The 26,947-nt window shown below is 42.8% G+C and overlaps 1 protein-coding gene across 2 annotated transcripts in view; it reads left to right on the top strand.

The window, feature by feature from the left end:
• Positions 1-4,670: 4,670 nt before the first annotated feature.
• The window catches only part of LOC118361343 (guanine nucleotide-binding protein G(s) subunit alpha), a 31,823-nt gene continuing 9,546 nt past the window's right edge, over positions 4,671-26,947 (top strand). Inside the window, exons 1-6 of one of the 2 annotated variants that reach the window (XM_052483079.1) lie at positions 4,671-6,072; positions 7,866-7,938; positions 10,930-10,984; positions 11,184-11,303; positions 16,068-16,165; positions 22,048-22,102. In XM_052483079.1, the coding sequence (XP_052339039.1) occupies positions 5,934-6,072; positions 7,866-7,938; positions 10,930-10,984; positions 11,184-11,303; positions 16,068-16,165; positions 22,048-22,102 (540 nt within the window). In that variant the 5' untranslated portion in view covers positions 4,671-5,933. The remainder of the gene's footprint in view (positions 6,073-7,865; positions 7,939-10,929; positions 10,985-11,183; positions 11,304-16,067; positions 16,166-22,047; positions 22,103-26,947) is intronic. The other variant, XM_052483080.1, reaches the window with a different exon arrangement.

Here is a 26,947-nt window from a genome sequence, read left to right as displayed (position 1 = left end):
TTGGGACCACACTGCCACTGTCACTGATTCCTTCCAAACCACTCATTGAATTTGCGATTTCCAACTTGTTGCGTAATGTTTATATGTCCAATGGCCGATGAGATACGTTTTATCTATAATTTCTCTTCATTATTTCTCTTCATATGACAAAGATTAAAAGGGATTTGCCAGTAGATTGTTAACTTGATTCATGATGATGACTTCTAGCTAAGATTGTGAAAGTATGATGTTGATGTGATCAGTCCAATCCAAGCTACTGTACGTATAACGTGATTTGACATCATTTTATCTGTGGCCAATGACCTTGAGCCTTCTTGCATGGGCACTTTTAATGAAATACCCGAAGGGCTAGAATTTTCGAGGTCTCCTCTTTTTTTTCACCTTTATTTAATCAGGTAGACAAGTTGAGAACAAGTTCTCATTTACAATTGCGACCTGGCCAAGATAAAGCAAAGCAGTTCGACACATACAACAACAGAGTTACACATGGAGTAAAACAAACATACAGTCAATAATACAGTAGAAAAATAAATCTATATACGATGTGAGCAAATGAGGTGAGATAAGGGAGGTAAAGGCCATGGTGGCAAAGTAAATACAATATAGCAAGTAAAACACTGGAATGGTAGATTTGCAGTGGAAGAATGTGCAAAGTAGAAATATAAATAATGGGGTGCAAAGGAGCAAAATAAATAAATACCGTAGGGGGAAGAGGTAGTTGTTTGGGCTAAATTATAGATGGACTATGTACATGTAACAGTATAACTTTAGACCATCCCCTCGCCCATACCCGGGCGCGAACCAGGGACCCTCTACACACATCAACAACTGTCACCCCTCGAAGCATCGTTACCCATCGCTCCACAAAAGCCGCGGCCCTTGCAGAGCAAGGTGAACTACTACTTCAAGGTCTCAGAGCAAGTGATGTCACCGATTGAAATGCTATTTAGCGCGAACACTAACTAGCTAGCCATTTCACATCTGTTACATACAGGTGCAGTAATATGTGAGCTGCTCTGACAGCTGGTGCTTAAAGCTAGTGAGGGAGATAAGTGTTTCCAGTTTCAGAGATTTTTGTAGTTTGTTCCAGTCATTGGCAGCAGAGAACTGGAAGGAGAGGCAGCCAAAGGAAGAATTGGTTTTGGGGGTGACCAGAGAGATATACCTTCTGGAGCGCGTGCTACAGGTGGGTGCTGCTATGGTGACCAGCGAGCTGAGATAAGGTTGGACTTTACCTAGCAGGGTCTTGTAGATGACCTGGAGCCAGTGGGTTTGGCGACGAGTATGAAGCGAGGGCCAGCCAATAAGAGCGTACAGGTCGCAGTGGTGGGTAGTATATGGGGCTTTGGTGACAAAATGGATGGCACTGTGATAGACTGCATCCAATTTATTGAGTAGGGTATTGGAGGCTATTTTATCTGAAGTCGAGGATCGGTAGGATGGTCAGTTTTACGAGGGTATGTTTGGCAGCATGAGTGAAGGATGCTTTGTTGCGAAATAGCAAGCCAATTCTAGATTTAACTTTGGATTGGAGATGTTTGATGTGAGTCTGGAAGGTTCATAAATCCTACATGTTATCCATATGGAGCATAACACAGCGTTATTAATGTGTGCGGTAAAATGTTACAGAAAGGGACTCCCATCTGTTCTGCTGACGGACCACAGTTAGTATGACAGTTTCTCTAATTGACCCCAAAGCCCAACCGAGGGAACAGGTCAACAGCACCAATACACCCCAGAGCCCACCTCAATACCTAGAGGATGGGGCATACATATAAGATCTCACTAGGGCTTTTAGGGCCTTTCAGTGAGTGTCCACTCTGGAGCTTATCATGCACTCACCACCAGAGAAGTCCATCCACCCATGCTCACGTTAGCATCAAAAAGCATGTATTGGCTAATCTTTCTGATCGCCACTATAGCACAGGTGCGGTTGTAAATGTTCATGAACGTGTGAAGCACAAACCGCTTTACAAACCTAGATCTTTGGTTGGGTCTTTTACCCATTTATTAGGAGCAAAATACAGCAATTGTTCCATGCTAGTTACCGTAGCACATATCATAGTTCCAAAGGTGTTACATTTTTATTTATTTATTTATTATGAAACAAAATGGATTGTCACATACAAAGGTGCAGTGAAATGTGTCAGCCATAGTATTATGGTGCCCCTGGAGCATATTAGGATGAAGTGCACTGCTCAAGGGCGCATCGACAAATGTTTCACCTTGGTAACCTTTCGCTTACTGGTCCAACACTCTAATCGCCCTAACAAAAAAGTATATTGTCACATGCTCTTTTGTAAGAATTTATAAAGAGTTCAGAACTGGCAGTGGACATGCTAAATGAATTATGCATCTTTACTATCTGGTTAACTGTGTGCCTATTAATGTGTCCAGTGACCCATGACCCAACATAGTGTGCCCTCTAGTGTACAAATTAAGTGGAACATTCAAACCCCCAACAAACTACAGATGCAACAACGAAATAAGTAAGCCCAAATCTCTCCTACAAGGCATACACTTTTGAGGGATAAAATTAATTTACAAATAATGCAAAATGCGGTGAATTTAATATAAACAAGTGTTCAATATTAAACGATAAACAGTCTTTCTCAACCCAATCCATGATATGCAGTCTATCACAGTGCAATCCGTTTTGTCACCAAAGCCCCATATACTACCCACCATTGCGACCTGTACGCTCTCGTTGGCTGGCCCTCGCTTCATACTCGTCGCCAAACCCACTGGCTCCATGTCATCTACAAGACCCTGCTAGGTAAAGTCCCCCCTTATCTCAGCTCGCTGGTCACCATAGCATCTCCCACCTGTAGCACACGCTCCAGCAGGTATATCTCTCTAGTCACCCCCAAAACCAATTCTTTCTTTGGCCGCCTCTCCTTCCAGTTCTCTGCTGCCAATGACTGGAACGAACTACAAAAATCTCTGAAACTGGAAACACTTATCTCCCTCACTAGCTTTAAGCACCAGCTGTCAGAGCAGCTCACAGATTACTGTAGCTGTACATAGCCCACCTATAATTTAGCCCAAACAACTACCTCTTTCCCAACTGTATTTAATTAATTAATTTATTTTGCTCCTTTGCACCCCATTATTTTTATTTCTACTTTGCACATTCTTCCATTGCAAAACTACCATTCCAGTGTTTTACTTGCTATATTGTATTTACTTTGCCACCATGGCCTTTTTTGCCTTTACCTCCCTTCTCACCTAATTTGCTCACATTGTATATAGACTTGTTTATACTGTATTATTGACTCTATGTTTGTTTTACTCCATGTGTAACTCTGTGTCGTTGTATCTGTCGAACTGCTTTGCTTTATCTTGGCCAGGTCGCAATTGTAAATGAGAACTTGTTCTCAACTTGCCTACCTGGTTAAATAAAGGTGAAATAAAATAAAATAAAAATATCTAGTCAAGTCTTCCATACACTCTCTGACAAATGAATTTGCACATTACATCATGAATCACTGGAGTAAGGATAGAATAGGGTGTGTTTATGGACTTTTATCATAAACTGAAACTGTATTTGTACAATAAAGCGTGTGAAAGCTAGTAAGGATGTGAACGGTAGTACCTTGTTTACAACCAAGTTACTGCTGCCATCTAGTGCTGAGAAGATGTGACAGCAACAGAGGCTAAAGCCATCACAGACCTCAAAGCAACACAATATCACAACGCAAGGTGACCATGGCATAGAAGTCATGAGACGTTGATGAATGTGACCACCAGCACATCAAGAACATACTACTAGAGCATCTCTGATTCAAATAACTTTCAAACACCACTGGGGATGACGAAACTATTTATACTGAGATTCTGAGTCAATGCGGAGAATAATGGACCGGGAAATATTGGATGACAGTCTATATACAGAGAACTAGCCAAATGGAATTCCAGGAAGACTTTGAATAAAGCAATCCAAACAATGACAGTGACACACCCAAGAGACTATTTGCATCTCCAAATACAGCCCAGTAAATTAGTTCATTATAGAAAGCATGAGTCATACTCAGATTTGGAGATCTGACGTGATCAAGTTTTAGAATGTGACCAGGGGGTGTCAGTGAAAGGCTTTGTCATGCGGGTAAGAATGTACCCCCAAAATTGGACACATGTTCAATCCCAAATGTAGCCTACGCCATACTCAATCGGAGTATACAGTTGGGATTTGGATAAACCTGGGATTGGAATTCAGAATACTAATTCAATAGTTCCATCCTGAAGTGGCAGAACTCCATCCATCTGGTCAGCCTATCTGTAACCTCTGGGTGTACAGATGAAGACAATGAAGTTATCAGGTTTCAGGGCATAACATTTCATTTCCAGCCCAGTAATAAAGAGTAAATTAGGATTATAATCTGCAATTGAAAAAACACCCCTATCTACTCAGTGCAAAAAAAAATGACAAGGCCTACCAACCTCATATAATCCTAGGTTTTTAGAAGCATAAACAAGCATGCTTTCGTGGTCCCGTTGGAATAATGATTAACAACTGGAAACATGTGTTTTATAATCAATGCGGTAGCCTAATTTAGTGCCACTGCGCGTCCAAACATCTAAAAAATAAAAAGAGAGTGACTCCGGTGGGCCTTGGGTCGCAATCTGTTCTTTCTTTGAAGAGGGCGCCGTTTTCTCTGCAGAATTTCGCCATGCTGACGTTCTGTGGAGTCATGTGATGAAGCGCTGGTCCTTCCCAGGGTTCACTGAGAGCCGTTTGCCCCACCCCATCTATCTCATATACTGTTCCCGAAGAGAACATTTATACCTTCAAGAATTGCTTATACGCGTGTTTAATCATCTTCCACGACCAGTCCAGGAGGGAACTGTCTTCATAGTGGAATGTGTTAGTGCAACACTCGTCATATTTATGAATGTATATGCACATGTAAACTCTACCATTCGAGTTCAGAAGGAATATAAAACTGAGACTGACAGCGGGCTATACCTGCAAGGAACGGGACAATTCGAAGGATTTTCGTGTTTTCGTCATGTTAAGAAGAATCAGAACCCATTTAAGAATTTATTGGGGGCTATCTGAGCGCTATTAGGAGCCTTGCTGATGTGAGGAGGGATACAAATTTCGGCAACAAAAGAAAAGACAGCGAAGGGCCTTTGGATTGAGAAAAACCAGCAAGGAACAGCCATCACAGAAACGGGGGAAAATCACGAAAATTGAATTATTTTGGGGATCTAAACTGAACCGGACTCACCGTTTAGATCGAGGATCATATTGTGGATATAAAAATGAGTTCAATGAAGACGGAAGCAAGGGGAATATTACACATGTAGTTCGTTAAGTGTAAATATATATATATTTTTCCTCCAGTCTACAGTCTCTGCGCGTAGAAAGGCCGCAGGAAATACGCCTTTTCCCAAAGAGATGTTTATTCTAACCCGTGTCAAAAAAGATCCGGGTCAAATTTTACAGTCGCGTTTTTGTGCTATGCCGATTTTCGGTCTCTGTCACAGGCAACAGTGAGACGTGAGACCCGTGCGGTTCGTGAGCTGAAAATAGGCTTTTTATCCTATCTTCAATTGAATGTGAGCGAGGAAAAACTCTCAATCAACCTTTAAACCTGTGGATGGTCATCTATATCGGCATATAAAAGCTGTACGTGAAGGAAAAAGCCTAATAGAATTGACCAAACTGAGAGGACGGCCTGGGTATCGTCATCAACAGTCTCCTGCCCTCTTTGACAGTAATATCAGTTGAAAAAGACGCATTATATACACACATACTTACAAACGCAATAGGACAACGTTTTAAAACAGACGTTAGTTCGACGTAACATTAAACCACAGCCTGTATACATGTCGTTAATATTCGTCTCAATTCCGTCGGTCAACCGAGAGATCTAGGTTTAGTTATTTTTCTTCTTCACCCTCCCACGGACCCACTTTCTTGCGGGAAGATGGGTTGTTTGGGCAACAGTAAGACTGAAGATCAGCGAAATGAGGAGAAGGTACAAAGAGAAGCCAACAAAAAGATAGAGAAACAGCTTCAGAAGGACAAACAGCTATATAGAGCAACTCACAGGCTACTACTTTTAGGTAAATGTGAACGGAATCTGATGTGTTGCAGGCAAGGCCTCATTGGCGACATTGTTTCTAATCCTATATTTGATATAGGATTTAGTTTTCTCTGTAGGCCTTCCTGCTACACAACATAGTAATTGTACTTTTTCAATGTGACATGGTTCCTGCTACACAACATAGTAATTGTACTTTTTCAATGTGACATGGTTGCTGGCATGATGTTTCAAGCTGACACGGTGTATCAAAATATGCAGTTCGACTTGATCCTCTAACGAATAATTGAAGCCTACTCATTGCAACATTTAGTTTATTTTCTTCACATTTTGATACATTATGTCGTAGGCCTGTGTGATTGTAACAGCTCCTGCCTAATCTATATGAAACATGGGTGTTGAGCCTCTACATGTGGGTTGTGGGTGTGCTCTCAGAACAACTATCTGCTTGTACACTTTCAAATCCGTAGGCCTGTGTATTTCGAGGCGGGCCTATGTGCGGAATAATGCAGCGCACTCTTTGAGCATTTATACCGCTGACACTTCTCTACTCATGGTACTGTAATGTGAAAACAGTCCAAATGTCCTCTCGAAAGGATATTCGATGAGAAAGTGCCTGAGACCTAGTGTGTTGAACGCTATACCAGTATTTCCGTTGGAGAGGAAGTTGTGGTAGGTAACTAAAGTAAGCAGAACAGAACTCTCATTTAACATTGACTTCTACATACTGCTTTATATAGCACTGTGCCCTTTGCACTTTTCTATGATATGACCATTTTTGTTGTTGTACCTTTGTCAAGTTTTCAGATGTTGGCCCCCATTTGTGAGTTTGAATTTTGTCAGACAGTGGAGATAAGACATATGACCCTTAACCAATCATGATACCGTTCATACCATTTGATATCACTGCTATGGGGGACAAAAAATATTAGTCATAAATCTATTTGAAATTTAGAGTATAGTTGGCACCTTTTTTTATGCTTGATTCACACTATAGGGTCAAGCCGAGCTGTACTGGACTAGATGGTTATGCATCTACCACTGGGACTGTGCTGGTAAAGGACAGTGTTAAAAGACAATATCAGAGTCGGTACAGCTCAGGTCTGCCCCATAGGCGTTAGAGAGGATCTGTGATAAAGAACTCCCGTAGTTATTCTCACATGGGGAAAGTTCACAAACCTAGACTAGCCAATCTAAAATAATCTGTCAGACTTGAGAGGTTTTACGCCTTTTACTTTGTGTTAGCGGTACACCCCTGGTTATCAGTGAAGCTGTTAATACTGTTGTATTATTAGATTTCAACAGGTTAATATTTCATACATTTATTGACATTTCTACTGTGTGTGTGGATTCACCGAACATCCCACTAATTTTAAGTTGTTTGCTTCAGACACGGGTGGAATCACGCTCAAAGGTAGAAGTTGACCCGAACCACATCAGTTTATCCAACTTAAATCCCGACCTTAACCGACTGGAGAATACAACTATATCTGACCCTAGACCAGAGGTTAAAGGGCAACTTTTTCTAACTCCTGGCCTCTGTTGCTGCTGTGTGAGACCTCAGTCAAGTGGCATAATAACCCGATTCAATTAGAACTGTTCTGATCATGTTTATTTCACAGATTTAAAATGCTCGACTATTCCTTTTAACATGTCTCTCTTTACAATTTTTTTTTTTTTATGCATCACATTCCAAATGACCATCCTCGGTTGGCTGTCGGGATCGGGCATAGCGCTGTACTCTCTGAAATGTGTCTAACCACCGCTCTCGTTCTCTATCTCTTGTTTGCTCTTTCACTCTATACCTCTACACAGGGGCTGGTGAGTCAGGGAAGAGCACCATAGTGAAGCAGATGCGAATCCTCCATGTGAATGGCTTCAATGCAGAGTAAGTATCGTTTTCTTCTCCAGGCGACGCTCCTCAACTGCGAATAAAGATCCGGTTTTGAGACGGCCAGAGGGATTGGGGGAGAATCACGGAGGAACCCAGAGTGAAAACAGACATTCAAAACACCAACTTGACCCATGGGCATCTTTCATGTGTTGGTCTTTCAATACCTGAATTGTATAATACACACACTAGATGCACCTGTGCAAGAGCACGTGAAGTGGGGGGGTAGTTACAGTTACCTCAGTTTGAAGATTAGTGCTTCAATAGCCACTATTACTTACTGTCTAGGTGTCTCGTCCTTATGCTATTTTTAAAGGATTGACGGAAATATTATATTGCGGTTCAAGAATTATCAGTCCGATTGCATGGACTTCCAAAAATGAAAAGCGACTGGAGAGACGAGAAGTCAAACTTCCTTTGGAACAAACTCTGTGGGGTTCAAGCCCTGGTTGGTGACTTGTGCTTTAAGACCCTAGTGCATTGGTTGGTCGAGGTCTAAGCCCAGGTGAGTAGGTTGGTTGGGGGTTTAGGCCTAAATGTGTAGATGGGTGAGGTTCTATGCCTTCTCAGAATCCCATGTAAGTGCCCAATCAGAATATGATGGTCGCATTGAAAAGACAAAAGTCACATTTTTTTTTTTTTTCAGATCCGTCTGACCGCCTCGTTATCGTTGTGTGTATATTTCTCCTCAGTCTGGATGCAATCAGGCTACCAAAAGTGCAAACAATGGGTGACATCATCAGCACTCCGCCCACAAGTGTCAAAACTTGTTTTGGTAGTGAGAGGCACCTACTAGTGTGTGAGGAATGTGTTTGCTGGCTTCATGAATGCTAGCCAAATAGCTAATATTAGTTACGCTAACCCCTTTGCAGTTCCTTGAGCTTTGCTAGCTGTCTTGCTGGTTAGCTAAAGATGTTAGCTACAGTAGTTAACTACTGCCATCAAGTAGTTGTGTTATATTTAGCCTTTTCCACCGATTGCAGAATGGATACTGGCATTTGAATATAATACTGGAAAATTAAATCCGGGCACAATGTGGACATGTTTAAATGTAGGTGAAGACACATGACGTGTTCTGAATTCTATGATCAGAACTCCGGGTGGTCCTTCTGTAGCTCAGTTGGTAGAGCATGGCGCTTGTAACGCCAGGGTAGTGGGTTCGATCCCAGGGATCACCCATACGTAGAATGTATGCACACATGACTGTAAGTCGCTTTGGATAAAAGCGTCTGCTAAATGGCATATATTATTATTATATATTATATTATGATCAGAATACAAACATGTAATTAACTGTCAAGTCTAGTCACAGCCTCGGTGCGTTTGGTTTGGGTTTTAGGCCCCAGTTTGTGGGGTTAGGTTTGACGGTTCAGGCTCTGGTGTGGTGAGTGGCTTTGGTTAAATGAGCAAATCAGCACCTAAGGCACCCAGCATTGTGTGACCCATCTCGTGACTCCATAACACTTACAAAAGCTGTGTGTGTGTGTGTGTGTGCGCTCAGATCATCGCTTGGTCACATCCTAGATCCAGGGTGTCAATCATACGGCCCGGGGTAGTTTGACTGAAACATTTGAATAATGATAAAGCATAATCAATATACTTTTAAATGACTAAAACCAAATTGAATCTGTGTAGAAATGATAATGGAGAAATGATAATGGACCTACATTATTAGCAGCTGGACAGTCAAGAAACGGTAATAATCACCGAAACTAAAGCTAGACAATCGAGGAGTATCTAATTTTAATCGAGGAGTAATTAATTTTGACGACGAGGAAGTTATAACCGATTTTCAGTGCGGCCCTCTGGACCTCGTTGAAGACCGATAGGTTTGACACCCCTGTCCTAGACATTTCAAACATGAATTGATTAGTTGGATGTGTCTGTGTTAAGTTAGCTGTACCCTATATAACTTTAAACGTATGGGTTGTATTTCTATGGTATTTTGCAATGGATAAAAGGCAGGGCGGTGTGTCTGACCTCTTGAGCAACGTTTCCTCGTCAGTCCTGGGGGAAAGATGCTCTGCGAGGAATTCCTGGAGGTGTTTGGTGGATTCCTGGATGATGACGTTTTTTGCATTCAGTAACTTTCATTGATACGGTTCTAGGCCCTAATAGCTTGATGGCTCATCCATTTGTGAAACACTGCACCAAATATGTTTATTTTTTATTTTGTCTTCTTTGGTACATTTCTTTGACAAAGATGGACACGGATGTATACACGAAACGCGTGCTTTCTACTTCAAGTTATTGCCTATTCTCTCTCCACGCGCACATATAAGCGAGCACGTGCTACTTTGTAATAGCACGCGATTTTGAATGACCGTCGTGTAGAAAATGTAAACAAGGCCTTCTCGATCTAACCCTCTTGTTTATTGGGTTAGGGGGATGTCTGTGTGGCTGTTGCCTAATTCTCTCGACTTTTCCCCTACCTTCTGTCACTCCCTTTCTATCTGTCGGTGTACCTCTTTCACATTCCCTCTCTTACTCCTTGACTGCTGTTTTGTGTTTTTGATGTAAACTAAATATCAGTGGTAGTGCACAGTCTGTGATGGGTGCTGCTCAGCCAAACGGTTGTTTTACAATTTAGTCGTACATTTGAAGCAGTCTCGTAATGGGCTGTTGTTGCAGCTCGGATACCACTCTTACAATTGGGGTCGTGGTTGACATCGGATCATTTGTATTTATCGTAGCAGGTAGAGTATTTTCATTGGAGTGCAATGTAGACACTGGGAGACTGTGACCTGTTTTTCGGTACATGAGTTTTGCATAGTTGAAGACGTGCGTGTGTGTCAGTCATGAATAATGGCAGGTTCAGAAGGGATGATCGTGAGGTGTAGTGCATGTGCCAGATGTTTCTCTATAGACTATTATCCACGTACATTTTAGTTTTTGGTTTTGCTGTATCAACAATGTATGGCCAATTCTATTGTAATTTACAACATGGAAGATTGAGCTTTGATGTGTTTGTGGGGTTTTTTTTCACAGGGAGAAGAAGCAGAAGATTCACGACATCAAGAATAATATTAAAGAAGCTATTGAGGTAAGTTTTCGGTTTGAAGCTTTCATATCACTGTGGGTAGGTAGAATAAATGCAATCTAAACCGCTAAGCATGAATCATCAATATTTTATCAATGATTATTGAATATAAGATACCCCAAGACAATCCTGTGTTGTCACCTCGATCTGTATTGATTGTGCGTGTGTGTGTGTGTGTGTGTGTGTGTGTGTCGCTCTTTAGACCATAGTAGCGGCTATGAGTACACTGACGCCTCCCGTTCAGCTCGCCAGTCCACACAACCAATACCGGATCGAATATGTCCTCAATTTAGTCAGTCAGAAGGACTATGAATTCACATCTGTGAGTATGACAATGTTTCTACCACCCACACACAGAACATTATAGATTGTCATGGTCTTTTCATGAATGTACAGTGTATACACGCCTGTGTGAGTAAGCACATTATTTTCTTGTGTGTACCGTGCATGTGCACACACGGTACCAGTCAAAAGTTTGGACACGCTTACTCCTTCCAGGGTTTTCCTTTGTTTTTAATATTTTCTACATTGTAGAATAATAGTCAAGGCATCAAAACTATGAAATAACACACATGGAATCATGTAGTAACCAAAAAAAGTGTTAAATATATTTGAGATTCTTCAAAGTAGCCACCCTTTGCCTTGATGACAGCTTTGCACACTCTTGGCATTCTCTCAACCAGCTTCTCACACCTGGATTATGGAACATTTGCCCGTTTTATTATTTAAAACATTCTTCAAGCTCTGTCAAATTGATTTTGATCATTGCTAGACAACCATTGTCAGGTTTTTTTATTTTATTTTACCTTTATTTAACTAGGCAAGTCAGTTAAGAACAAATTCTTATTTTCAATGACTGCCTAGGAACAGTGGGTTAACTGCCTGTTCAGGGTCAGAACGACAGATTTGTACCTTGTCAGCAACCTTCCGGTTACTAGTCCAACCACTAGTCCAACCACTAGGCTACCCTGCAGCCCGTCTTGCCATAGATCTTCAAGTATATTTAAAAACTGTAACTCGGCCACTCAGGAACGTTCACTGTCTTCTTGGTAAGCAACTCCAGTGTAGATTTGGCATTGTGTTTTAGGTTACTGTCCTGCTGACATGTAAATTAATCTCCCAGTGTCTGGTGGAAAGCAGACTGAACTAGGTTTTTGCATGTGCTTGACTCAATTCCGTTTCTTTTTTTTTTGTCCTGAAAAAGTCCAGAATCCTTAATGATTACAAGCATACCCATAACATGATGCGGCCACCACTATGCTTGAAAATTGGGAGAGTGGTACTCGGTAATGAATTGGATTTGCCCCAAACATAAGTGTTCAGGTCAAAAAGTGAATTGCTTTGCCACATGTTTAGCAGTATTACTTTTAGTGCCTTGTTGCAAACAGGATGCATGTTTTGGAATATTTTTATTCTGTACAGGCTTCCTCCTTTTCACTCTGTCAATTAGTTTAGTATTGTGGAGTAACAATGTTCTTGATCCATCCTCAGTTTTCTCCAAACACAGCCACTATTGTAACTGTTTTAAAGTCACCATTGGCCTCATGGTGAAATCCCTGAGCAGTTTCCTTCCTCTCCGGCAACATTGTTAGGAAGGACGACTGTATCTTTGTAGTGACTGGGTGTATTGATACACCATCCAAAGTGCAATTAGTGACTTCATGCTTAAAGGGATATACAATGTCTGCTTTTTAAATTTTTTACCCATCTACCAATAGGCGATTGTCTTTGTGAGGCATTGGAAAACCTCCCTGGTCTTTGTGGTTGAATCTGTGTTTGAAACTCACTGCTCGACTGAGGTTACCGTACAGATAATTAGATTTGTGTAAACATTTCGAAAAGCTTGACTCCACTTTGACATTATGGAGTATTGTGTGGAGGCTAGTAAACCATTTTAAAATTCTGGCTGTAACACAACAAAATAGCAGGGGGGGTCTAGGGGTGTGAATACATTCTAAAGGCACTGTAAATGCTGTTCATGTTCCCTTAGGAAGGCCCATCCAGCAGTCCCTGTTGCAGGTGCCAGCCTCATGGTACTGGTAGCTCTGGGATGTGGTACAGTACAGTAGTAATTAGCAGTTAGGGCCTCTATGGGATGCCTATTAACTAATGGACTGCCCTGAGGGAAGGCCTGGAGGTCTCTGAGTACCACTGACACTGATTGCCTTTTAACGCCCCTAAATATCTCTCTGGGACCCACGTGTCAGAGTCCCACTGGGACCCACACCTGAACAAACCGAGTGCTTTCTGGTAGGACTTCGCCGGAAGGGACGTAAGGACTCTGTAACAGTTAAGCAGGTAGCAGGGTTCTGCATAAGTCGAAAACATAGGCCATTGAATTGCATTTCAAATGGATTTCTCGATGCTTTGGGAAACTTAGTTACACGTTGATCACAGGAACCTTGTAAATGTTTTTTTGATTGAATAGTGTGCGCCACGGCGAGTTTTACCGGCTTGCAGTGTTCGGTGGCGCACACTATTCAATCAAAAAAAAACATTTACAAGGTTCCTGTGATCAACGTGTAGCTAAGTTTCCCAAAGCATCGAGAAATCCATTAGAAATGCAATTCAATGGCCTATGTTTTCGGCTTATCCAGAACCCTAGGACAGACGACAACATGTTGTCACTCATCGACATGAAAACAACGGATTGGTTAATGCTTTGCATATATTTTGCTGTTGCTACGTGTTAATTTAGGTCCACGTGAGAGTCTTCGGCTGATGCAAAGTGATCGTTTACAGTTGAGTGGTTGCATCCCTACCATTGCACCGTAGACAGTCATTGAAGATTGCTTTGTCTTTCTTCTGGGCCGAGCACACCTGCCATAACATCGCTCTCTGAGTATGGGTGTGTAGGGCCACATGTGAAGGCGATGTGATTGTCTGCTGCCTTGCTCTGTGGTTTTTGGATCTCTGTGATTTTTAGAGTCCCCCCAACTCTCCTCCATCAGGAGCTAAGGTCAGACAGTGTAACTCTCTCTCCCTCCCTCCTCTCTGGCACCCCCCAGGGCGGAGAGGAAACCGGTTCTACTGGTCACCTGATCTCAGAGTACATGTAGAAAAAAAAGAAAGGATGAGGAAAAGGAGGCGGCCTTTAGATGTGGGTGTTTCTGGGGGTAGTTTGTACAGTTATCTACTGTCTGGGCTATTTGCTTCTAGTTAATTTTGTGTTTTAAGATGTCGTCTTTGTTGTGGTATGGGCTTTATTTTCGGACAGCTGATTTCTCGGCTGATGATAATGGAAGTCTTATAGGTTGTCTGAACGCCAATAAAATGTCAGTTTTCTAAAATGCAAAGCTACCAGGCAACTTCCTTTCCCATGTCTCTCGCTACATGAAGATACTGTAGTAGTGTTGACCATAGAGGTGGAACGCTAGTGAGGAGATTCCCATTCAGCCACATATTGCGCAAGGTTTTTGAGTAGCACGTGCTACGTTATAGATTGTCGTTTTAGAAACCAGGTAAAAGCAACCAGCCATGGAAACGGAGCCATGGCCTTCTGATAAACCTCAACTTGACAATTTGTCCCTTTGCTTCAAAAAAAAAGTAGTTAAAGGAATATCAAGCTCCCTGTGATAGGTTTTGTTGTTGCAAAAACAACATTTGTGTATTTGAGAAAGGCCATCCCAAAGGATGAAGTGGAAATGATAAAATAAAAAGGAAATATGGGTGAAGTTGGCAAATATTTCCTTTCTTTTTCAGGCATTAGACCTGCCTAATTCTCACTTAAAACATCATTTTTTTCTGTGTAATAGGCTAAATCACATCTGTTAACATCTGACTTCAGAGTGATCTATTCTTGCAATTTGTAGTCTGACATTCCAGATTTAGATATGGTAAGTAGTTTGGATGTAGTGGACTACTTTTTCCAAAGTATCTTTAGTTAATGAAACTACTTTTTTAAAGGGTAGCCTTAGTGTAGCTTCACTTCTTCCAGAGTGAAGTAATTGGCAGCATGGTAAACTGTATTTTCAGAGTATCTTCCCGAACACTACAAAGCCGGTGAGCGGAGGCAAACAATATAGCACTGAGTTGTGGCCCCAAAGGATTCTGGTTTGGCTGCTGTAATGCAATAAGGAGTTAGCAAGGGAGTTATTTTTCTCTTAAGCGCATGACTGATGATAAAGGAGGACTCTGTTACTAAGACACATAATGAGTGCTCTTTTTTTATGGAGTGGATGCAGGGATTTCGGGTAACCCAAGCCAGACAAAAAAGTGGGACAAATATGCTGGGCAGCGAAAGCTAAATGTTATGTTTGTGTGTGTGTGGCCCAATTGTTCCACAATAGTCTAGTTGTCCAGAAGCCTTTATTTTATACAGGACACAGTTTCCTGTTTACCTTCAAGGTCCAAATGGAGGCGGACGAAGGGAGATTTGAGACAATCTTTTTGGCCCTCTGAATGTTGATAAGCTATGTGGGCATTCCCACTTTATGCGAAAGATATCAAACAAGGATGTAACAGATTAGCCATTCGATATGAGTTGACTCCCCTGTTTACACCTGCACCACTTTTGTTTGCCGAGTCAAAGTAATGAAAAAGGTTTCATTCAATATTTTTATGGGATTTTAACGTGATTATTTAGGGTTTAAGTCTGTGATACCTGTCAAAGATGACCCTCCTAAGCCTGTCGACCATACGCAATCTTAAATTCTCCTCGTTGAAGGAAATGTTGAAAAACATGCCTTGTTTTTAACTTTTAAGGCACAATCTGTAATTTCAACGGCCTGACTAATGTCACTTGGTTTTTCCTATATTGAAGCTCCCCTTGGCTGTTACCCTCACTGGCCACAGAACCTGTTCTCCAGTCAATAAATGCCAGATCCCTAATAGGTGTGCTGCCCCATTGGAATGTAATTCTTCCCACCCCTATTTACCTATTCTACATGTACACACGCTCTAGCCAAGCACAAAGCACACAGCATGTGGTGTCAACAAAAGAGGCCGCACATCTCAGTGCCCTCAAACACCGCATGGATGGACAGTGTCCTCTTTCTCGACCTGCTTTAATTCAATTGATCCCCTCTCTCTCTCTCTCTCTCTCTCTCTCTCTCTCTTCCTCTCACATACTATTTCTCCCTTTCAGGAGTTTTATGAGAATGCGAAGACTCTCTGGCAGGACGAGGGCGTGAGGGTGTGTTTTGAGAGATCCAATGAGTACCAGCTGATCGACTGTGCGCAGTAGTAAGTATGCCCTGCACCACATGCCGAGAGAGGACCAGCAGTCTTTAGTAGCTCCAGTGCCCTTATACAGGCCTGTGTTGTTGAACATAAACAGTCTAGGCCAAAGATTAGGGGCACGTATAGCACACTACCCAATCTGAAACGTATTCAATTTCATCAAAACTTTATTGTGCAAAGCAATTCTTGTGAGACTGTCCTGGTTTTCTGTGACACCTGGCAACATAACGGGCAAAGGGTCCTGCCTGAAAAAATGGCCCTTAAATTTCTTTGTGTTCCTATTGCTGTGGCTGAGGGTCTGTGTAAAAGGACCCAGGAAGTGCTGTGTGATAGCGAGCTCTGTCATGGAAGTTACCCTGCAGCTCCTCATCGCGTCTCAGTGCGCACACACCACAGTATGACATCCCCCGAGCTGTCTGCATCAACAATGCCACCACTCTCTGCCTGTGTGTGTGTGTCTCTGCCTCTCTCCCTAGTACTCTCTCACTCCGCGCGCTCCCTCGTACTCACTTGCGCGCTCTCACACACGTTCTCTTCTTTCTTTTCCTCTCCTTCATGCTTTCTCTCTCAACTGTTGTGTGGCTCCATCTCCGCATCTGTGATGTAGGATATTTGCAGCGACAGGTACCAAAAATGGCAGGTTCTGAGTCATAAGGGGTAAGCAGAGATTTCACCAGCGGTTGGATAGGTGGTGGGGGGGGAGTACACCACTTAACCACAGTGACTGGCGCCTCAGAGTTAAATCTGTTATGGTGGTGTTAGGGATGCACGGCCCGATGTCTAGTTCAACGCCGATGTGCAGATCCGATGTCAAAGCTGACGTGCACACCTATATTACGTAGGCACATGACGTAATGACGCCACAACACATACTGCACTACGCGTGCAACACAGCATTCCTAACCTGGCCCACAACGTCTGCCGGGTGGATCTGTTTTGACGTTTCAAAGGAAGATAACAGAAAAGCCATATGCAACGTTTGTGCCGCTATTATTTCCAGAGGGGAGAAAGTGAAATCTTTGAATACCACAAACCTAATTACTCATTTGAACGTGCATCACCCCCCAGACGTTAAGGCGGCTACTTGGAACAAAAGCAGAAAAAGACCGAAGTGCACACTTCCAAGAACTAAAGTGGAACAGTAGTTTTGAACGAGTAAGAACATTTCATCGGGACAACTCAAAGGCGAAATCCATTAACGGCAAAATAATGGTATATATTCCCCTTGACAATCAACTGTTCTCTGTCGTGGATGATGTTGGCTTTTGCTGACTGGTGGAGCACTTCGAGACCCGGTGCACACTACCAAGTAGGAGCTATTTTTCAGATGTTGCCCTACTGGAGTGACACAGTATTGTTGAAATGCACATCCCTGAGCTACTTGCAATGGGCGTCACTGCTATTAGCTCCACCACTGACATTTGGACCAGCGATGTCAGCCCCATGAGCATGCTGAGTCTGACAGCACAGTGGGTGGACGAGGATTTCGTACTGAGGAAAGCCGTATTGCACGCTCAATAATGTGCTGGTTCTCATACCGCTGCTGCCATTTCAATGGCATTTGAGAACATGTTTGAAACATGAAGACACTCCTAGCTCCATTCAAACAACTGACTGGATAAATAAGTTTGACTGCAGCAGACGTGATACCCTCTGTCATGGCATTGAAACACCTGCTCAACAAAACTGCCAACAGACCGTGGGGTTAAAACTTGTAAAAGTACTAGAGGCTGTGAACAAGTGATTCGGTGGCATTCTCTCTGAGCCTCTTTACTGTGTCTCCACCAAGCTCGATTCTAGGTAACAAGGACCGCTACTTCCATGCAGACAAGAAACAGGGTTTACGTGAAATGTTAGACACAGCTGGACAAGATGTAAACGGACACAATGACAGTGCGCACCGACGAAGAGGACCCACAACAGAAGAGGCCACAGACAGAGCTGAAACTTCACTGCTTGACATGTACGATGAAACCCTCTTTGGGAATGGAACGACTGAACAAATGAACAACGAAACGGCACAGCAAGTGAAAGAAATAGGTTTTGATGAGGTTTTACTGGTAATGGGGACATGCGTAACTGCACACACACTGACCAAAAATATCTTTTTGCTGCGTGTTTCAACTATTTAACTGTACTAGAATGCTTGAAAGGCCGCTCAAATGTTTTATATCGTTATTGTTTTTTTTGGCAAGGAAAATATCGATATCGGACAAAAATGTAATCAGTGCATCCCTAGTGGAGTTTGATTGCTGCGTATCTGATTGTGTTACTTAACAGTCGAGGACAACCCCTTCAGGTGGTTCAGATGGTCCAGTCCAGTTTTGGCCCCTCCCTCTCTCCCATTCACTCTCTCACTACCTCACTCCTGCTCTCTCTACCTTTCACTCATTCACTCCTCCCTCTCCTGCTCTTTCTTTCACTCACTCTCCTGCTTCCTCTCTCCCAGTCCCTCTTTCTCTCACTCGCTCCCCCTGTTCTCTTCCCTTTTCTTTCTCTCCCTGGCTACTCTAGTCACACAAGATTTTGAGCTGATAGTCTATTTATAGAGCCTGTGGTTCTGTCTCTATGGCAACCGTGCTGGAGGCCAGGGAGCTATTTTAGAATCTGCTCTGTAATGTCACTACTTTCTGTTTGTCTTTTGGGTTCAGGCCGGTGGGCCAGGTCAAGTTTGTGAGTGTGAACCTTTGTGGAAGGAGAGTTTACAGCTTTTACAACATTTATTCTATAACAAGCAGGAAAGGAAAAGAGCATTAATCTTCTGGAGTCTTTATAGTTATCTCTGGCCATCTTTGTTGCCATAACAAAGAATGGTTAAATGTGCACGTACACACAATCTCTCTGTGTTTGTCCTAGTTTAGAGCTAGGTGATGTGGCCTAAAATTCATATCACTTTTTAAAAATTAATTTTTTACATTTATGGGTGATCCACAATACATATCTAGATTTAAAATGTTCTCTCTAAATAAGCGTTGTTGTCCAATTTTAAAGGTCAAATACACTGCATTTCAAACAGTCAGCGATAATCTATTGAATTCAGAGTGAAGTTATAAGCCTCCCACAACTACAAGACCCAGTAATGTAATTAGTTTATCAAAATAGTTTAACCTGTTTTTTTTTTTGTGCAATAATCACTGATCTGGCTTTCGACTCTGTATATGAAAATGTCCTTTTTGTTATACATTTAACTAGAACCATGCATAATACACATTCACTAGTAATGATTCACTTTTTTGTAGCAGGCATCTGGCTATAGAAAATTAAAACAAGTCTCATCGACAATCTCTCAAGCCCCCGAGCTAGTGATCAGCCAGCAAATCTTTATATTTAAAGTTTAGCCAATTTGGATATATGTGCTCGCGAACAGGGTTGAAGAGTTGAAGTATGAACACACAATTGTTATGAACGTTATGAACACCTGTCCACTTTGTTCAGATGTTGTTCAGATGTTGAAATCAATTGGTCTACTTTATTTCTCAGAAAGAGAAGGAGTTGTCAATTTCTTGTATAATTGTGTTTTATGCTTATTGCATATTTATAAAAACAGACTAGACAGCTCGTATACCAGTATTTGGCTAAAATACTTATAGCAGTGCACCAATGCCGCACGCGACAAACTGCGCATTCATTTTTCCAGAATCAATGTTCATTGATACTCTCGTTTTAGTAGTGTCTGCTCTGTGCCGCAATTTGAGTAGTTGAGACATATAAAACGGGTGTAGTTTGAAAAGTTAACTTATCCTCGATTCCGGTAAAATAATGTCTCAATGTGTTTTGGTGTCCATATAACCGATTCTGTTGGACCAAACCTGAAATGCAAAAATAGCCCGTTGAAACCGGAAAACGCTTGTCAGAGAGGAATACGTGATCTCTTAAACTTGATGGCGTGAGATGCGAAGGGAGGGAGGGACTTGGTGTGTGTAAACCATAGAGGAAGAGGCGACGCGAGAGGTTTCATTCTCGCACAAAGTCTTAAATAAGGCAAATTATTTTCTATGACCTTATTTTGGACATAAGTTTGTCGCCTCTGACTTTCGGACTCCCATTGTTAGGGTGGAGACGTGCATCTCGTCATATTAAGATCTCTGGTGTAAATGGGAAGGTGCACAGAGGAGCGAAGGGGACAAGACCAAAAAATATGACACGAGTACAAGCGGACAAGCGCTATTAAACACTAAAAGCTAACAAAATCTCGATTTTTGCGATACAGGCATTTGGATTGTCACGCAAAAACATACATTGAAAATGAATTCGTTATATCGCCTAGTTCTAGCCCTCTAGGTTCTTAGGTCTCTCCCAGTGAGTGCCGACTCATTCCTGCCATGGCTCACCTGTAGTTAGGCCTGCCCCATTCCACCCCACCGTGTCACATTCCTGGTTATCCAGAGGCTCGGCATTCCTCTGTGTTAAGTAGGCCTGTGAGACCAGGCCAGCATTTGTCTGTCACACCCTGTTTGTGACGTTCAGTTGTATTAGCCACTCTCTATAGGGACTGTTTAAACCCAAGTGAAATATCAGTTGTTAACGTATGCATTGGAATGGGACATTCGTTTCAAAGTCGGTATGACTACAGGACTGGAAACATTGCCGTTCCTATAATCTGTAAGTTTCTCTACAAATGTATGCTAGTGTTTCTCTCCACCCCCCTGGTTCCTGACCTGGACCAACACTGGTCCCTAGGATGTTAATAACTGGCTGCTCAGTTAGCTGACACTGATTTGAATCAGCTTTCAAGTTAACTAACGGACAACAATATTTTATGTACGTGTAGTTAAATAATTCTACATATATTCCTAATTTACTCTTTCTGCAAGTGCTGGATTTTCACCCACAGCGGCGAAATCCACCATTCACTGTGATCCTACCTCCAACACAGATGTCCACAGACTAACCCATCTTTCTCAGTATAGTGCCATTTTGCTACTTCCTTTTACAAATGCATCCCTCCATTTTACTGGTGATGTCTTACGAGGGTCCTGAACCTCCCTATTTCTAAAATGTTATACTGATATTGCCCTAAAATAAATACTTTATCTAAGAGTATAATAATGATATTTCCCATTTGACTGGTCACGGTTTTTCAGATCCCCTAACAGTACAGTTTTCAAATCCATCTGAATCCTGATATTATAACATAACAACCATTCCTGGACCTGAGTCCAAAAGCGAGCCACCGATGAGTAATACCAGAAAAGATGTTCTATTGATTCTGTTTCCTCGTGGCACAAGGCTAACTTTTCAATGCCCCATATATTGAGCTTTCTTTTTGTGGCAAGTATTTTATGTAATAGCTTAAATTAAAACGAATGGATTCATTGCTGAGTTGTTTTATTTATCAGAAAATAAACCAGATGCCAAGGTATTGGGACATAAAAAACCTGTTCCCAAGCGACTTTAATTTTACATACAGCCTCTGTGGGGCGGCAGGGTAGCCTAGTAGTTAGAGCGTTGGACTAGTAACCGGAAGGCTGCAAGTTCAAACCCCCGAGCTGACAAGGTACAAATCTGTCGTTCTGCCCCTGAACAGGCAGTTAACCCACTGTTCCTAGGCAGTCATTGAAAATAAGAATTTGTTCTTAACTGACTTGCCTAGTTAAATAAAGGTAAAATAAATAAAAAACTCTTACTTCGCAAGTCCTAGTTTTTATCTAAAATGGCCTCCAAAGAGGAAGGTGTGATGGCTTACTGCAGGTTAGTCTCTCTTGCACAAAGATAGTTGGAGAAACACACAGGTCTATATAATGCTATTGAACTCAGTGGTTTCTACCTGTCCCCAAACAGAAAAGCTTCCCCTAAGGCTCACTCACTGCCCCTGCTAACTGTTGATGGGAATTCCGCCATTTTGTCCTGTTCATCCTTCTGAATCTCTGTTTCTTTCTTCTCAGCTTTCTAGACAAGATTGATATTGTGAAGCAGAGTGACTACACTCCCACTGATCAGGTGAGTTTCCGTTGTCTCAATGCCGCCATTACCAGAGACCCTGGGATACATCTTAAATCTAACTTTATTTGTCAAATGTGCCAAATACAACCGGTGTAGACCTTACCGTGAAATGCTTACTTACAAGCCCTTAACCATCAATGCAGTTCAAGAAATAGTTAAGAAAATATTTACTAAATAAACAAAAGTAAAAAATAAAAATAAATAAAAAAGTAACACAATAAAAAAGAATAACGAGGCTATATACAGGGGGTACCGGTACCGAGTCAATGTGCAGGGGTACAGGTTATATGAGGCAATTTGTAGGTAGGGGTAAAGTGACTATGCATAGATAATAAACAGCGAGTAGCAACAGTGTAAAAATAAAGGGAGGGGGTGTCAATGTTAATAGTCTGGGTGGCCATTTGATTAATTGTTCAGCAGTCTTATGGCTTGGGGGTAGAAGCTGTTAATGAGCCTTTTGGACTTAGACTTGGCGCTCCGGTACAGCTTGCCATGCGGTAGCAGAGAGAACAGTATGACTTGGGTTACTGGAGTCGTTGACAATTTTTTTTTCACCTTCCTCTGACACCGTCTAGTATATAGGTCCTGGATGGCAGGAAGCTTGGCCCCAGTGATGTACTGGGCCGTATGCACTACCCTCTGTAGTGCCTTACGGTCAGATGCGGAGCAATTGCCATACCGGTCAGGGTGCTCTCGATGTGTAGCTGTAGAACTTTTTGATCTGGGGACCCATGCCAAATCTTCTCAGTCTCCTGAGGGGGAAAAGGTGTTGTCCTGCCCTCCTCATGACTGTCTTGGTGTGTTTGGACCATAATAGTTTGTTGGTGGACACCAAGGAACTTGAAACTCTCGACGGGGGCCTGTTCGGCCCGCCTTTTCCTGTAGTCAACGAACAGCTCCCTTGTCTTGCTCACATTGAGGGAGAGGTTGTTGTCCAAGCACAACACTACCAGGTCTCTGACCACCTCCCTATCGAATTTCTCATCGTTGTCATGGTGATCAGGCCTACCACTGTGTCGTCATCAAACTTAATGATGGTGTTAGTCGTGCTTGGCCACGCAGTCGTGGGTGAACACGGGAGTACAGGAGGGGACAATTTTTTTTACATTTTTAATTTCTCCTTTATTTAACCAGGTAGGCTAGTTGAGAACAAGTTCTCATTTGCAACTGCGACCTGGCCAAGATAAAGCATAGCAATTCGACACATACAACAACACAGAGTTACTCATAGAATAAACAAAACATAGTCAATAATACAGTAGAACAAATGAAAGCAAGTCTATGTACAGTGAGTGCAAATGAGGTAAGATACGGGAGTTAAGGCAATAAATAGGCCATGGTGGTGAAGTAATTACAATATAGCAATTAAACACTCGAATGGTAGATGTGCAGAAGATGAATGTGCAAGTAGATACTTGGGTGGGAAGGAGCAAGATAAATAAATAAATACTGTATGGGGATGAGGTAGGTAGGTAGATGGGCTGTTTACAGATGGGCTATGTACAGGTGCAGTGATCTGTGAGCTGCTCTGACAGCTGGTGCTTAAAGCTAGTGAGGGAGATATGAGTCTCCAGCTTCAGAGAATTTTGCAGTTCGTTCCAGTCATTGGCAGCAGAGAACTGGAAGGAAAGACAACCAAAGGAGGAATTGGCTTTGGGGGTGACCAGTGAGATATACCTGCTGGAGCGCGTGCTACGGGTGGGTGCTGCTATGGTGACTAGTGAGCTGAGATGAGGCGAGACATTACCTAGCAGAGACTTGTTGATAACCTGTAGCCAGTGGGTTTGGCGATGAGTATGAAGCAAGGCCAACTAACGAGAGCGAACAGGTCGCAACGGTGGGTAGTGTATGGGACTTTGGTGACAAAACGGTTGGCACTGTGATAGACTGCATCCAGTTTGTTGAGTCGAGTGTTGGAAGCTATTTTATAGAAAACATCACCGAAGTCGAGGATCTGTAGGATGGTCAGTTTTACGAGGGTATGTTTGGCAGTATGAGTGAAGGATGCTTTGTTGCGATATAGGAAGCCAATTCTAGATTTCATTTTGGATTGAAGATGCTTAATGTGAGTCTGGAAGGAGAGATTACAGTCTAACCAGACACCTAGGTATTTGTACTTGTCCACGTATAAGTCCGAGCCGTCCAGAGTAGTGATGCTGGATGGGCGAGCAGATGCGGGCAGTGATCGGTTGAATAGCATGCATTTAGTTTTGCGTTTTAAGAGCAGTTTGAGGCCACGGAAGGAGAGTTGTATGGCATTGAAGCTTGTCTGGAGGTTAGTTAACACAGTGTCCAAAGAGGGGCCAGAAGTATACAGAATGGTGTTGTCTGCGTAGAGGTGTACCAGAGAGTCACCAGCAGAGAGAGCAACATCATTGATGTATACAGAGAAGAGAGTTGGCCTGAGGATTGAACCCTGTGGCACCCCCATAGACTGCCATAGGTCTAGACAACAGGCCCTCCGATTTGACACACTGAAATCTATCTGAGAAGTAGTTGGTAAACCAGGCAAGGCAATCATTTGAGAAACCACGGCTGTCGAGTCTGCCAATAAGAATGACAGAGTCGAAAGCCTTGACCAGGTAGATGAATACGGCTGCACAGTAATGTCTCTTATCCATGGCGGTCATGATGTTGTTTAGGACCTTGAGCGTGACTGAGGTGCACCCATGATCAGCTCTGAAACCAGATTGCATAGCGGAGAAGGTACGTTGGATTTGAAATGGTCGGTAATCTGTTTGTTAATTTGGCTTTCAAAGACCTTAGAAAGACAGGGTAGGATAGATATAGGTCTGTAGCAGTTTGGGTCGAGTGTCACCCCCTTTGAAGAGGGGGATGACCGCGGCAGCTTTCCAATCTTTGGGAATCTCAGACGATACGAAAGAGGTTGAACAGGCTAGTAATAGGGGTTGCAACAATTTGGGTAGATTTTAGAAAGAGAGGGTCCAGATTGTCTAGCCCGGCTGATTTGTAGAGGTTCAGATTTTGCAGCTCTTTCAGAACATCAGCTATCTGGATGTGGGTAAAGGAGAAATGGTTTGGGGCTTTGGTGGGTTGCTGTGTAGGATCCCAGGCAGTTGACCGGGGTAGGGGTAGCCAGGTGGAAAGCATGGCCAGCCTTAGAGAAATGCTTATTGAAATTCTCAATTATAGTGGATTTATCGGTGGTGACAGTGTTTCCCAGCTTCAGAGCAGTGAGCAGCTGGGAGGAGATGCTCTTATTCTCCATGGACTTTAGTGTCCCAGAACTTTTTTGAGTTAGTACTACAGGATGCAATTTTCTGTTTGACGAAGCTAGCCTTAGCTTTCTTAACTTCCCTGAAAAGTTGCGTATCACGGGGGCTATTCGACGCTAATGCAGAACGCCACAGAATGTTTTTGTGCTGGTCAAGGGCAGACAGGTCTGGACGGAACGAAGGACTATATCTACTCCTAGTTCTACATTTTTTTGAATGGGGCATGCTTATTTAAGATGGTGTGGAAGGCACTCTTAAAGAATAGCCAGGCATCATCTACTGACGGGATGAGGTCAATGTCATTCCAGGATACCCCGGCCAGGTCAATTAGAAAGGCCTGCTCGCTGAAGTGTTTTAGGGAGTGTTTGACAGTGATGAGGGGTGGTCATTTGGTCGCAGACCCATTACGGATGCAGGCGATGAGGCAGTGGTCGCTGAGAGCTTGATTGAAAACAGCAGAGGTGTATTTGGAGGGCGAGGGTGCCCGTGTTTACGGATTTGGAGTTGTACCTGGTAGGTTCATTGATAATTTGTGTGAGATTGAGGGCATCAAGCTTGGTTTGTAGGATGGCCGAGGTGTTAAGCATGTCCCAGTTTAGGTCACCTAGTAGTACGCGCTCAGAAGATAGATTGGGGGCAATCAATTCACATATGGTATCAAGGGCACAGCTGGGGGCAGAGGGAGGTCTATAGCAAGTGGCAACCGTGAGAGACTTGTTTCTGGAAAGGTGCATTTTTAGAAGTAGAACCTCCAAATTGTTTGGGTACAGACTTGGATAGTAATACAGAACTCTATAGGCTATCTTTGCAGTAGATTGCAACACCGCCCTCTTTGGCAGTTCTATCTTTGGTCTGAAAATGTTAGTTAGCGATGGAGATTTCAGGGTTTTTCAGACACGGCTAAGACATCCGGGTTGGCAGAGTGTTCTAAAGCAGCGAGTAAAACAAACTTAGGGAGTGGGCTTCCAATGTTAACATGCATGAAACCAAGGCTTTTACGGTTACAGAAGTCAACAAATGTGAGCACCTGGGGAGTGGGTGTGGAGGTAGGCACTGCAGGACCTGGATTAACCTCTACATCACCAGAGGAGAAGTAGGATAAGGGTACGGCTAAATGCTATACGAACTGGCCGTCTAGCACGTTCGGAACAGAGAGTAAAAGGAGCAGGTTTCTGGGCACGAAAGCATAGGTTCAAGGCATAGTGTACAGACAAAGATAAGGTAGGATGTGAGTACATTGGAGGTAAACCTAGGCATTGAGTAATGATGAGAGAGATATAGTCTCTAGAGACATTTAAACCAGGTGATGTCATCGCATATGTAGGAGGTGGGACAACATGGTTGGTTAAGGCATATTGAGCAGGGCTAGAGGCTCCACTTTGAAATAAGACAGTAATCACTAACCAGGACAGTAATGGACGAGGCATATTGATATTAGAGAGAGGCATGCGTAGCCAAGTGAACATATGGGTCCAGTGAGTGGTTGGGCTGACTGGGACCACAGCGATTCTGACAGTTAGCAGGCTAAACAAGCTAGCAGTTAGCAGACCGGGGCAGGCAAGCAAGCAGTAAGCAGGGGCTAGCAGTTAGCAGACCGGGGTAGGCA

This window comes from Oncorhynchus keta, chromosome 28, assembly GCF_023373465.1.
Source record: "Oncorhynchus keta strain PuntledgeMale-10-30-2019 chromosome 28, Oket_V2, whole genome shotgun sequence".
In the NCBI taxonomy this organism is placed as follows: domain Eukaryota; kingdom Metazoa; phylum Chordata; class Actinopteri; order Salmoniformes; family Salmonidae; genus Oncorhynchus; species Oncorhynchus keta.
The sequence above is the reverse complement of the archived record's forward strand: the minus strand, read 5'-3'. Positions and strand labels throughout refer to the sequence as shown.